Source organism: Theobroma umbraticum, unplaced genomic scaffold (assembly GCF_002168275.2).
Source record: "Theobroma umbraticum cultivar Fairchild unplaced genomic scaffold, ASM216827v3 scaffold_44.0, whole genome shotgun sequence".
NCBI classification, from domain to species: domain Eukaryota; kingdom Viridiplantae; phylum Streptophyta; class Magnoliopsida; order Malvales; family Malvaceae; genus Theobroma; species Theobroma umbraticum.
In genome coordinates this window covers 6,625,945-6,640,772 of record NW_018397255.1, presented here as the reverse complement: position 1 = coordinate 6,640,772, position 14,828 = coordinate 6,625,945, and the positions used below count along the sequence as shown (strand labels likewise).

At 31.1% G+C, this 14,828-nt stretch overlaps 2 protein-coding genes across 2 annotated transcripts; both read right to left on the bottom strand.

The window, feature by feature from the left end:
• Positions 1 to 1,697: 1,697 nt before the first annotated feature.
• LOC110409051 (vacuolar protein sorting-associated protein 20 homolog 1-like) lies at positions 1,698 to 6,265 on the bottom strand. Its single transcript, XM_021418267.1, has 6 exons — positions 5,926 to 6,265; positions 5,631 to 5,783; positions 5,193 to 5,345; positions 4,390 to 4,473; positions 2,115 to 2,271; positions 1,698 to 1,928 (listed from the first exon to the last, which is right to left on the bottom strand). The coding sequence occupies exons 1-6, from the start codon at positions 6,025 to 6,027 to the stop codon at positions 1,903 to 1,905; spliced, it is 675 nt and encodes a 224-aa protein (XP_021273942.1). The 5' UTR covers positions 6,028 to 6,265; the 3' UTR covers positions 1,698 to 1,902.
• Positions 6,266 to 8,395: 2,130 nt separating this feature from the next.
• LOC110409050 (beta-glucosidase 44-like) lies at positions 8,396 to 11,347 on the bottom strand. The gene is made up of 11 exons (XM_021418266.1): positions 11,087 to 11,347; positions 10,910 to 10,968; positions 10,643 to 10,718; positions 10,460 to 10,531; positions 10,224 to 10,311; positions 9,858 to 10,110; positions 9,642 to 9,757; positions 9,242 to 9,459; positions 9,130 to 9,161; positions 8,934 to 9,036; positions 8,396 to 8,841 (listed from the first exon to the last, which is right to left on the bottom strand). Exons 1-11 carry the CDS (start codon positions 11,334 to 11,336, stop codon positions 8,564 to 8,566), a joined length of 1,545 nt encoding a protein of 514 aa, XP_021273941.1. The 5' UTR covers positions 11,337 to 11,347; the 3' UTR covers positions 8,396 to 8,563.
• Positions 11,348 to 14,828: the final 3,481 nt, after the last annotated feature.

The following is a 14,828-nucleotide window of genomic DNA, read 5'->3' as shown; positions in this document are numbered from 1 at the left end:
TTCTCGCACTGTTCAAAGTCCAATTATTGTTGACTCTGCGGAATATCTATAAATACTCATTGGCTGGTGGACCATGCTATACACGCTTGGTGCCTTTTCCGTGGGAAGATAGAAAATTAAAAGGTAAATTTTAAATTTTTTCACCAAAAATTAAATAGAATTTCCTCAGTGATTATGAAATTAAATAATCATATTATACATAGATATTGAATTTTATATATAATAATAAAATTAAAAAACAAAAATGATCGTCATCACCAGTCAACTTCTTGATTTTGTCGTTACATGTTTGAATGTTATGTAAGGATCGATAATTTCTAAGCTCAACTTCCCTATATTTAGAGCAACTTAATGTTTGAAAGTTTCTAAGAGCTGAATTTCTTGATCAAAGCATACGTAAGTTTGGGTCAAGGGCATAATGATTATTGGCTGCAAATGCCACCACGTTGCCAATATTTGATATTATATGTGTGTGACAGCAGCAAAATTGCCCATTTGAATTGAAACATGATATTGATTTCATTTCTCTTTCCTGCTGTAATTAAAATTTATATATATATATATATAATATATATTACATACAAACTTTGATAAATTAAACTCAAATTCAATAAATGAGAAAAATGGAAATTACTCGTTAGAATTCATCCAAAACATAATCTTATCCATTTAAAAAATTTTAAATTATTTTTTTATGGGTAGCAGTCTTAACTTTACTTTGACTAAACCCAAGGTGTTCCAAAAAAGTCCTAACCTTGCAACAATCCCCAAATCTGTCCATTTCTACACATTGGAAAATTACTAACCCTGCAAGTTACATCTGAATATTTTAATTCAATAATAAAAACATTTTATATGTATTCTTTAAAATTTTTGTATTAATTATGATAATTGAAAAAAAATCTACAAATGCCTAACATATAACTGGGATAATACCTAACATTTATTGTTGTATTTGGTAAAAAAAGAAAAGAAAAGACCAAGTCATGAAGCATTATTATTTATGAAGAAGCATGGTAATATTTGATAATCCGACGAACACTTGATTGGAGGCAAGCTAATATCCTGTCTATTGTTAGTGCCATTATTCCTTTTAAACGTGCATGTTGGAAGAAAATGACTGTTAACCACCAAATAATTCCCACTATTTACGTTCGAGGAATTGTAGCGCGTCTGCTATTAAATTTGACAAATGGCTAGTAAGTAATGACAGAACTGGCAACAACCGACCCGGCCCTCAAGGCATGCCCAAACCGACCCGGTTTTAATTTTGAAAGTCGAGGATCGAATACCTGACCCCAACCCGTATTTGATCTTTCATACATTATTAAATTCCAGGATTCATTTTGTAAATGAATAACTATGCAGAATAGCACCAAAGAATGGATGTAATTATGAGCAATTATTACATCAGAATTATACTCACTACTCATTGACAATATATGAACAGGACAATGCTGTTAACAGCATCCAGAAATGAGAAATTCTAGTCAGCAAGGAGTTCCCTGTGATAGGGCGTCCACTTTCCACGCTTTTACCAAGAGCATGAACGATGCAATGTGGCATTTACAGTAGCTTAACAGTTCAAACGTTATCCAGATAGATGAAGCACATTCAGTGCATCCAAGAAATTAATGTGCCATCCAAGAGCAGGACTCACGGCGAGTGCTACACTAAAGATTTACATGGGCAGAAAATAAGCAATTTCAATACTCATTATATGATCAAACAGGTATTTATACAGATCTGTACAAACTGACATGGAAACAATTTACCACCAAACTCAACCCATCACATAGACAATTATAGAAAGAAACAAATGAAAAGAAGTGAATGAGGCAGCTGGGAGATGTTCCTTAATAGTGGCAGGCTGCTCATGAAACAGCCACATCGTTTTCTCAATCATGCAGGCAATGGTTCCTCCATAACTGCATTTTCAAAAACTGTCAGGGGTTTGAAAGTCTCAATCAAGCAGGGAGTGAATGCATGTGTGATGTGTGTGAAAGCATGGGCAATTTGGGAGTGAATGTGAGTGGTTGCGTGTGAGAGAGTGAAAGCGAATGCTTGTGTCTGTGCATATATGTGTAGAAAAAAAGAGAGAGAGAGGGAGAAACCTCTTCTTTTGGTGGAAACTTCAGCTGAAGCAATTTCATCATCATCTCTAGCTGCATTGGAAGTAACTGGTTTCTTGGTTGGCACATTAGGAAGATCCAAATTTTGTTCTTCAGATGGTGCTGTGGTAGGCACTTCCGGCATACCTTGAACAGCCATCTAAACCAAAGATACAGTTTGGCATTCAGAAAGATGGTTGAGGGAACAGTGTCATATGCTATGAAACAAAATTAAATCCCAAAGGACGCATTAAACAAATGGCGTTTACATGCTTATAATTCCCTTCTTTTACATAAATAATCAAATCAAAAGGAAGAAATAAGCCAAGCTTAACATAACCAAAGACATAAGGTCTCATGGTTCAACATATAATCTCATACTAAATTTATCTATGAGCAATACTCATAAAACTATCATGATATAAACAAAACTCAAATGGGCTCCAGGGAAAGAGAAAAATTTATATAAAGCAAAAGGCATCCTACTCTTTATTTATTAGTGGCACAAAAATGAGAATAAAGAAGCTACATATCACAGATGTCCACAGCCCCTAAAGACAGCATTGGCAATCCCTTTTATACTAGTTAATATAGAATAACCAAAACATTCTAAAATATCCTAACTACTATAAAAATTACAATTAACTTAATAAAATATAACAAATAACAAAATAAAGGCATAGAAAATTCAATCCTTCAAATGCTTCTGTCCATCCTCCATCAATAGGGTCACTGTAATGTTTGGGGCATTAACTTCGTCAATAAATTCAAGTTTGGTCAAATTGGATTAGAGATCGGTGGACAAGCCGTTCAAGTTGGACAAGCTTTTGTAATGTCTAGTCATGTACACTCACTAGAGGCTAAAAGTAAAGAAGATCACTTTTTGGAATTCACCTGACAAACATGATAAAGCTCTAAAAGAAGAAATTGATTTGTTATCTATTAAAGGTTAAGGTCTAGTTGTGTAGTGAATCTTAACTAGCCCCAAGGTTTAAGACAGCATTTTTTCAAAATGATAGTGTTGCAAACGTAGTCCGTAAAAATTGAAGTGGAGAAACATCCCCATCCTTGCAAGATTTCATGGACTCAAAAGATGATGATGAAATTCTTATTGCTTCAAAACATTTACAGCAATTTAATATAGGTAATGTCTACAAAGATGAGGTCTGGCATGATTTTTATCAACAAGGATGCATTGGCCATAATAATAACTCCTCAGAGGGACAATTACGAGCTCACATGGCATCCATGAAAGGAATTAGTTATTATTCATGTGTAGTTTGGAAGAATTGTACAGGCTGATAAATATGCTCATCAATTGAAAATTAAAAAGTTGCTTGATGATTTTGAGAATGTAGTAAGTGAAGAATTGTCAAACACGTTGCCACCAATGAAGGGTATAAGACATTCTATTTATTTAATACCCAGAGCAGCTTTTTCCAATCTAGCCACTTCTGGATGCCAGCAGCAAATAAAGCAGAAATGTGCAGGCAAGCTAAAAATTTAATTACTAGAGGTTTAGTCTAAAAAGGTATTGTTGCAGCTGAGTTTTTTTCACCTCAGACGTGATGCGGTAGTACAAATTGTATGTGCTACATAAATACATGTGTGTGCGTAGGTCGTGCTATTGTAGAAGTAATGTAGCACAACATTGTTCGTTCTATTTTTCAAATAAGTAGGTTCTGTTAAGGGGGATTTATGTCTTTTCTGTGTATTTTCTTTAAGTTGTATACCATGGTTGAACTTAGACTAATTTCAAAGGCTAGGATATTTACTTCTAAGGTCTTTTGCTACTTGAATACTAGTATTACTTTTAATGACTACTTTCACTTTAGGATCTATGATCAGAACAGATTGTTCTTTCTATTTCCCGGCACTGGAAACCAGAAGACCAACCTTTTGGTGTATTTCACCTCTATTCCTCCATCTCTAATTTCTCTTATGTTTGTCTAGTTTCCTTCCCACATCAAAGAGGGTAAAAGCATTGGAGAGGAAAATGGAAAAATAAGTTAGGTAACTGTTGCAAGTCATAAAAGTTTTAGTGTTAATTTATACATTTCTTATAAAATGACTAAAGTGACTTTTAACTACTAGATCTAAAGGATTTTAGTATTACAAGGCCTAGGGCCATTTTTTGCATATTTGTGGAAAAATTCATGAATTAATACTCCTATAAGTTTTGTTTAATTAATTGTAAAAATTAAGATCTTCTGTGAGCACCACCTAATTGTTACTGATTCAAATGCAATTTTATACCACTTATAACTGAAACAAATACCTGAGTTTCCAAGTTCTCAAATTCTGCCAAAATCTCCTCTTCATCTTCTGCTGATAATTTCTCTCCAAGTATTGCATTGATTTCCTTCAAAATCACAAATATGGCAGCTCTTTTTAGAAAAAAAAAAATGAATAGAGAAGAAGCTGCAAGCCCTTATGAAGAGGAAATGCCCAAGTTATAAATTAACAAACGCAATACCTTTCGATGGATAACAAAAAAACCGATTGATAAAATAATCACAGAAAAAGGAAAATATAAGTGATTCTTACAAAACAGGATAACACATGGCTTCTCCATTTATAGCATAATTGTTTAACAAGCCGAAGCATTACATGTTTATAGGCTTTTCAGATTACCAATGTCATTCACAGATATTTAGAAGGATATCATTTAAAATATTAAACCAAAACATATCTAAGAGAAAAAATTTGACAAACAGCATTTTGAAAATGACAGATATACGTAATGCAACCCAGTGCAGACTTGAATACTGCATCTCAGTGACAACATGGCAATGCAAGTCTAAATTTCTCTGTTTTCAAGACTTCAAAACCCCAAAGCTAGCTTGGCATGCCCTGATTTATATGCAACTAGTTGATGGCATGATAAACAGCTTTAAGTAAAGCACACAAATACTTGCAGACAAGCAAAGAATAAGAAAGAAGAGAGTGGGACAGAGAACAAACAAGAGACATCTACGTCAAGGAACATATGTCATTTTAGAGGGAGGAATCAAGCAAAAGAGCAAAGCCCATTATGACTTAAATGGAATCGAGACAAGTAAGAATTGAAATGACACTTACATCTTGATAAGCCTTAGCCTCTTCGGTGTCATCCATTAACTTTTGGACATCCTCTAGGTTGATCTCACTTTGTATTGCCTTAATTGCATTGTTACCTGATTTCAAACTCTCAAAAACTGCTTTTTGCTTGCTTGCTAGTTCAATATCAGCCAACTGAAACAAAAATCTGTGTTTTAATCTATCTACAGCATTTTTTTAACAGTAATACAAAAACCCAAAAGCAAGGTAACACAACAGAGCCATATGTTGGTGCCGGCTATAAAATAAAGACATTGTAAAAGATCGAGTGGATATCTGATCAAATTATTATACTTTTTATTAATAAAAAAAATAACATTAAACAGTGCGAGATTGATTGAAAGAATTTAAATAAGGTAGCTACATTTTCAGAAAACAAATCAATTATCAAATATACTACAAGAATTCAGTTTCACTTACTTGTTGCTCGACATTAATAAGCCACGTGTCAACTTGCTTCAATAATTCTTCCTGGGCTTTCTTCTTCTTCAATGCTAACAAAGCTCTATCCTTTCTCTTTTCACGAATCAAGTCTCTAGCAGCTTGCTTTTCAGCTTCTATAACAGCCTCAAGCTAACCGAGAGGAGAAATTAAAAAAAAAAAGAAAGAATGAAGCTAAAGGTAAAATTACAGAAATTCAACCAAAAAAAAAAACCCAACACGGTAAAATTTAATTGCAAAGAAATAAATGAGAAGAGAAAAAACAGAGAGAAACCTGTTGTTGGTATTGACCAAGCTTGCGCCTCTGAGTCTTGAGGGAGAGAATTGCTCGATCGACTTCGGTGATCTTGGGTTTCTTCACCAATAAATTCCCCATTTATTGTTGATTAATTGCTCGATCCACGTCAAAAAAAAAAAAAACCTTAACCCTCAGTTATTTACTCGTCTCCTTTTCTCGCCCCTCAGGCTCTGAAGTGGAGAGTCTGCCTTAGCGGCGGAGGTGCTTTTTCCTGCTATTTTTTGTTTCTTCAATTGGCTTATCTCTCTTATTTCGCTTCTTGATTTCGCATCGTTTCCGATACTTTAATTTCCCTGACCCTGTCTAAGCCTGTGTCCTTTAATATTAACATTATGTCAAAGGAATTTGGTTAAACTCATTATTATTAGATATTTCAATATATTATAATTTAAAAATAAAAAAATATAATAACATTTAATATTAATACTATAATTATTCAATAATAAAGAATATTAATATTTAAAGATCGTCTCCGAAGTCAACATTAATGTTAAGATTTTGAGATAACTTCCATTATAAGTACTCTTTATTATAATATTTGTAAATGGTTAATTTTTTAAAATATATATATTTTTGAAAAGTAGTAACTTTTATTAATTAGTGGGATATACAAAACAGGTTCTTGCAAACCAGTAGCGCTTTGCATTGAGCAAAAAATAAATGCAGAGTTACCAGTGTTGCAGATATCGTATTCCCCTTTGATTCACTCATCTAATCGACCCGTGTGATACCAAGCCTGAGTTCCCCTTCTGTACCATTTTGTTGAACCCCTTGCCTGTTGACGCATAACGAGTTTTGTAATCTTGTTATCCCTCCTTTGGCTGAGGCAGAACCTTTCCGTTAGCAGAATGTGGAGTATGACAGATCTCCCAACTAGGAGTGAACAAATGTCGGTTGGGTCAATTTTTGGTTCGGTTTTTGATAAAATTAATAAAAAAATTTTAAAATTTTAATTGACCAAATCATATAAGATGTATAATCAATTTTAATTGATTTTTAAAAATTTCGATTCGATTGATTTTGGACTGATAATGACCAATTGAAGAATGAAAGAGAACTCACTTGATTTGGTGGCTGCTGGTTTAAGGTTTAGTATGAGAAGGAGTTAGGGAGAGGCGAAAAGGGGGCGAAATCAAGTTTGGAGAAAGGGGAAACAATTACAACTGTATAAAACAGAAATGCTATTTTAAGAGGTTAATGAATGGTACTTTTATCTTTTTATTTTTAAAAAAAAAATTAATTGTCGATTATTCGGTCGATTTGAGAAAAATAATCTTCTCAATGACCGAACCGATCGCCTGACAAGATCAATCAAAACAATCGATGATTGCAATAACAATCGTCGATTGTAACCATAAGTTACAATAATCGACGGTTGCGGTCGGTTGCCTGGTTACAATCGACCGCTGCATAGTACTATCGCTCACGCCTTCACCTTTGCCGATAGTTGGTGAATTTGTATAATTTCTTTTCTCATTTTTTTATGGAACCTCATTTGATTTACACACCCATTTAATCACATTTGATGAGTCACTCCCTAGGGAGAGTTTGTGGGAGTTCACCTGAGTTGAAGCCACAAAAATTAGAATCGTTTTTTTATTAAAATATATGATAATATTTTAATAATATTTATTTTAATTTTATAATTTTTTACATTCATTTTTATAAATTTAAATCAAGATTTTTAAATGATTAATTTTTATTAAAAGTGTTTTTATTTAAAATTGAGTAACTAGAACAAAAATATTTTAAAATTAAGTGATTAGATGAATAATTTATTTTTTGACTTTTTTTTTGTTTTGAATTTTTTTCTTTTTATTTCATCATTTGTAAAAATAAAAATTTTGAAGCATAAATGAATCAATCAAATAGAGTCTTAATTTGTGTAATTAAGAATGATGTAATATTTTTTTAATTTTTAGAGAATTCAATTCATATTTTAGAGATATTGTACAACTACTCATTAGGTTTGTAACGGTAGAAATACATATTTTATTTGGTAGTCTTCAGCATTCTAACTCATTTTTATTTTTAATTTCCTCTTGAATTTGGTTTGTTTTTCTTTTTTTTTTTTAGTGAAAATTGACTTGCATGAGTTCATCATTTGAACATTAAATTAAAATGATGTATATCCTTTATCTGTCATCAATCTTACAAATTTATATTCCGATTCTCCAAATATTAATTGTGGAAAAAATCAATAATAATTTACATTTTTATACATTTTGACCAAGGATAATTTACATTATTTAAAATTTTATAGCTTCCCTTTATTTTTATTTTGAATGTGGAATAAGCACCTTAAATTATGAACGAAGTAAGTCATAAAACAGTGATTCTTGAACACTATTTGTTTTTATGTTTTGAGAATACTATTTCCTCATAAATATTTCTCTTAAAGATGTTAGATATAAGTATAAAATTAATCTAACCAATTAATAAGGAATTCCACAAAATTAAAACGTGGCTCACAAAATAATGTTATATATTACAGAAACTCTAAAAGATATTAATTGTTTTAGATAAAGATATAGAAAAAGATAAAAGACAGAAGCATTAAGAAGATGGAAGAAGACCTGAAAAACCTAACAAGATAACCTTATATATGTGTATCCTAGTGCTTCTTTCTCTCAAGCATTTGTTTGAACCAATAAGCTGACATCTTTGGGTACCTCTTGAGAGTTTTGAAATCAACGTAAACTATGCCAAATCTAGAGCTATACCCCAAAAGCCATTCAAAGTTGTCCAGCAATGACCAAGCAAAGTAGCCAGTGACATTGGCTCCATCATCCATAGCTCTCTTCAATTCCTTTAAGTAGCTTCTATAATAATTTACTCTCTCTCTATCATACAATGCGTCAGGAAACGTGACATTGCCAGGGTCATCCATTCCTGCCATTGATCAGCAAATTAAAATCAGATTCAAACCTTGCTTAATTAATTAACAAAAGCTTTTCAAGCTGGTACAGTCTTTGCAGCCTTACCATTTTCTGCTAGAATTACATTGGGGTTTCCATAACGCTCTTTTATATAGGTTACAGCTTTGTACATACCCCATGGAACTTCGTACAGCCATTGGGAGTAAGCCTGCAATTTGTTTTGGTGCATTAATATTGCAGGTCAAATTTTAAAAGAATTTGGCAAAGTCAATGATGATTGCAAGAGTGGCAAAGGATTTACCCGACGACCGATTGGGTCTTTCGTACGTTCATCTGTAAATTGCAAACACGAACGGGTAAGTAGTTCCATATTTTGGGTCAAAGAGATAGGAAGGGATGATCAGGGGACTTACAGGCAAACCCAACATTCCAATCCTGTTGGTAACCAGTCACATTGGGCTTAGGCTGATGCGGATCATACATGTAGTAAGAAGTGTATTGGTTGATTCCAATAAAATCAAAGGAGTTTTTCACAGTCTTGACATCACTTTTGCTGAACTTTGGAAGCCTTTCTCCCACAATTTCTTGCATTGTTCTTGGATATTCTCCATATACAAGGGGGTGCAGGAACCTGCAAAATAGAATTCACAAAAACATTCCCTCCTTAGATTAGTAGGCAGGTCTATTTTGGGGCTCTGGATGTCTTAATGTTTCATTTATTTTACTTTTATCATGAGTCCTGTTTGAATCTTCACAAGACAAGAAAAACATATAGACAGGTTGCATTTCTTAGTAAGTATTCAGGAATTTTACCATCCAACATGAAAGTCTCTTGCTCTCTGTGCTGCATAGTTGTCAGCCTTTCCTCTTGTTAGAGGTTCATACCAAACAAAGTCCAAGAGGATTCCAATTCTTCCCTTCTGTTTAGGCTGAAAGAAGCAAATGAAAATCATTCTGATAAGCATTAAATTTTCAAAGAACAAATAGACAAGAGAACCAATTAATTGAGAACTTCAAAATGATCACTACCTGATATTTTTCGCGGTATCTTTTAGCGGCTTCAGCATGGCTTAAGATCAAATTATGTGCTGCAATATAAGGCTCGGTTGCAGAGTTTCCAGCAGTACAATTTCCAAATGGCTTTGAACATCTGTTAGGAGGATTGATCCCATTGTCAAATCCAAGAGCAGCCACCACCCTTGGTTCATTGAATGTCATCCAATTCTTTACTCTATCACCAAATGTCTTGAAACAGAAATCTGCATAATCAGCAAAATCTTTCCTGCAAGATTCAAACGGCTTTTCAAACCATTGTAAACTTATTTTACAGTTTAGACAATTTTCTGAAGTGATGGCCACTTTCAATTAACAAAAAGAGTTTGTCTCTCCACTTACACAACTTGGTCACCCAGCAAACCTCCATATTTCTCTTGAAGTGCAAGTGGGAGATCGTAGTGGTACAAATTCGCATATGGAGTAATTCCTACATATAGAGAGGAAGAGGTAACATTTGATCCAGTTTACAAAACTACAGATAGATTACAAAACCTTGGAGTCTAACGTAATTGTAGACACATAAATTCCTGTTATGCTCAACCAATAGTCTATACATAGTATTGAAATTAATATACCTTTCTCAAGCATGGAGTTGATCAATCTATTGTAGTAGGCAACTCCCTTCCAGTTTACCTTTCCTTTCCCATCTACATAAACGAATAAATATGAGCAACAATTAGTCAAAAATTGGAATGTGTATACCAAATGTTGTCAATTTAATGGAAGGTTGATATAGACATGGTAGATGGTGTATGTACTTGGAAAAATTCTGGACCATGAGATCGAAAATCGGTAGGCATCGAAGTTCAACTTATGCATCAGATCAACATCTTCCTGCAAACAGGAAGAGTGAAAAAACGGTCTTGGAATCTTTGAGTTATCCCAACTCTCATGTGATGCAGAGAATGAGGCTGATATAACATGGTGACAGTACATATACCTAGGCAGATCTGATTGCTTGGCTTTTCTTACAAGGTAAAAGTTAAAAGTGCTAGCTAGCATTGGTGAAAAGGGAAAAGCCATACCTTATAACGATGATACTGATCCACAGAAACTTCACCTGTAGCATTTTTTACAATATTTCCTGTTGCATATATCACATCTCTTCTTTTAGCATTAGCATTTAAAATCTTATTCAAATTAAAAACCAAAAAAAAAAAAAGAAGGAACAGGTTAAACAATCATTTCATTTAACATTTAACCTGGAACTTTGACAAAGACATCCCATATACTAGGTCCTCTACCCTCTTTGCTAGCCATTCCTTCAACTTGATATGCCGATGCGGCCGTCCCGAACACAAAACCCTCCGGAAAACTATCTCTGCTCAAGCCTCCGGTGTCCAACCGCTGTTTCTCGATATTAGACCATGCATCATCGGATGATGCACTTACATGCAAAGCAGTGATAAACAAAGTGAGTAACAGCAGCAACAAAACTACAAAGGTTTTCATGGTGACAAGGCTTTTGGTTTAAGTGAATAGAAAAACCTTGTTATCAACCTTTGTATTTATAAGGTGAGAAAGATTTAATAAATAACAGAAAAATAAATTAATTTCAATCAAAGTTTGATATTGTAGAATTTTACTGGAGTCCTTTATTTGGATATGGGATAAAATTGAAAGATAAAATCAAGTAATGAAATCTAATCTGCTTAAATCAAGATAGAAAATTTTATTTTTTTTATATCTAGTTAAATTAATTATAAATAATATATATAAAGTAAAGAAAAAATTTAAAAAATTATAGTTATTAATAAAATTAAAAATTATATGACATAAATTGAAAAGATTATTTTTGTAATTTAAACTCTCAACATGTTCCATTATAATATATATTTTAAAATAAGAATGTGTTTTTCATATTAATTTATTAATTAAAAAAATTTAACATGAAATTCGATTTTTTTTAGAATTTTTTAGTTCAAAGTTTAAATCTTAAAAATTAAGATCCATAAATATAATTTATCATTTAAAAAAATAAAATATTTTTTAATAATTTAGGAATATAAAATTTTAAAAAATATACTATAGTATATAGTACGCATATTATGGTATACACATGTGATACTTTATCAAAAAAATAAGTGTATTTATTAGATGAGAAAGATTTTATAGATAACAAAAAAATAAATTAATTTAAATTAGAGTTTAATTTTGGATTGGTTTTATTCTAAAATTTTAAAAGAGTTCTTTATTTGGATATGGGTTAAATAGAAAGATAAAGTTCAAGTAATGAAATCTAATCTAATATAGTTTAATCAAGATAGAAATCTTATTTTATTTTATATGCAGTTATATTAATTATAAATAAAATGTAAAATAAATAAAAAATTTTAAGAAATTATATTTATTAATAAAATAAAAAATTATATGATATCAATTGAAAGGATTAGTTTCTTAATTTAAACTCTAGGGTAAGGCGAGCAAAGTCCTTATTTTCGGATTTCAAATTTTAATAGGTCTCATAATTTTATAATAATATAATTAATTTATATTAAAATATATAATAACTAAAATAATTAATAAAATATCTACTTATCTTCCTATGCTTAATAAATATCTATTTTTTTATCACTTTTCACCTTCTTTTTAATTTTCAACTATTTATTTCATTTTTTTTATAAAAATCAAATAAATAATAAAATTACATTTTTTTAAATTTTTAATTATATACTTAATAAATTTAAATTTTTTATTACTTTTCAATTTCTACAATTATATTAATTCTCAACTATTTCTCTTGTTCTCAATCAAATAATAATAACAGCTATTTTAATAAAAATATTTCATTTTCTTAATTTCAAAAAGAAACTTCAATCGAATATTTAAACCCTTGAAATTATTGAGCCACCTCTGCATAAATGATTTGTGTTGGAGCGCAGATGCGGAAGTGAAAAAGAATGACCAACCATTTGAAAGCGCTCTCCTTATTTCTCTCCACGCCTCTCAAAATTGATCATAGGCTCCAACCACTCGACATGCGAAGCGATGATGTTGTTGTCATAAAATGTTTTGAGAGAGCTCATGTCATGTACAACTCAAGAAAAGCTCGCTTTTGTTCCATCACCGTCATCATGTTAATCATCTCTACCCATATGGCGAGAGGCGCTGCCAAAGGAGGAAGATGGTCATTCATCAAGTGTCATATTGATTGCATGCCAATGTGCATGACCATAACGAATGCAAAACTTTCTGAATGCAGGATTGCTTGCAAGGGAGGATGTGAACAGTTGCAAGGTAGAGGCGTTGTGCAAGCCAACGGTTGGCCTTTGCCTCAGACTAATCGTGTCCCCTTTCATAAATTGTGATTTCTTCTATGTTTAAATCTATTTATCTTTGCAAGATTGAGTGTATAGTGTAATTTAATTTAATTTTTTATTTTTAAATATTTTATTTGCATCACATTATTCATTTCAAAAGAATTAAATTAAGTATTTCAATTTTATACAGAACAGATAAAAAGATCTTGAAAAATTTATAAATGTGAACGTTTTACAATTTATCAAGTTAAATTTTTTAAAAAAAGATAATAGTCTCGTGATATCTATACTTGTAAATTTAAAAAATTAAAAGGTTATGTGTCATTGATTTAATTTTATATCTTGAAGTATCTGTGGTGGTGACTTTTGTATTGCTTCTTCACATGATGCATGTACCTATTTATCAACTAATGGTAAGAAAAAGGGTACTGTTCATCCATTTCTTTATTTTATGATGTGGCTCTTATCCATTTGAAAATGAAAAATGAAATACAATCTAAGTCATTGGTAAAAGATAAGGAAAACCAGAAAGTCAGTTCATATTTCTCTTCGTAAATATTAATTCCTTAAAATCATAAGAAGTGTCTCTGATATTTAAGTATCATAAAAGGAATTCTAATAAACAGTTAGAATTAACAACAATATTGAAGGTAGAGAAGTCTAGGCTAATTCTTATAACATTATACTAAAACACCAAGTAACAAAATTAACATTTAGAATTATTATTCAAACTAATAAGAATCTAGTAACGGAAAATTTTGAAGAAAGAAAAAAAAATTAAGGAGAGGAAGAAAAATTTTTGTTTTTTAATTTAATATAAAAGATAGAAAATAAAAAAAAAAGAAAGGTGTTAGAAATAAAATGATTAATTTAAGTTAAAAAAATTGTTCCTCTCACTTTTGAAAAGAATAAATTCCAAAGAAGAAAAAATGTGCAAGTTTATTCAATTTTCTTTTGTTTTATATCGAATTAAGAAATAATAATATTTTTCATGCTTTCTTTCCTTCGCATGTCAACAGATAAAGGTATCTTTTATTTTCAAGCTACCTTAACTCGAATCCCATTATTTGATTAGATATTCAGACCAAATAAATAAATACATGATTAATTTTTTTTTAAAATACTTAATTAAAATTTTAAATTGTTATCTAAACTCGAATATATCATTAAATATCCTATTAAAATAAATTTAAAATAAATTTTATGTATATTATTAATTAAAATTAAATTAATAAATAAAAGTTAATCCATAACAAAATTAAAAGGTAAAAGCATATTTAAAATAATTAATGAATTTTAATAAGTAATATATTAATTATAAAAAATTTATAAACAAAAAATAAAAATAAAATTTAATATTAAAAAATATTGTTTATAATCAAATTTAGATAATAAATAATCCTACTTAATTAGTGATGAACAGCGATTTAGTATTCAAAACTAAGGGACTCCTAATCCGTCGGTTACTGCAGGGAATCTCATTAAAAGATACCCATTGGCAACGTCCCAAAAAAAGAAAGAAAAAAAAAATAAAAGAAAAAAGAGAAAACAAAATGAGAAATTGTCCCGTGCGGACATGTTATTTTGGTTTTGAAATCCAAATAAATACGGAAAAAGGTGACGGTCAGAAACCGCTGGTGGACTTGACCCATTAATTACACAATATTAGGACTCAAGTGGAAGC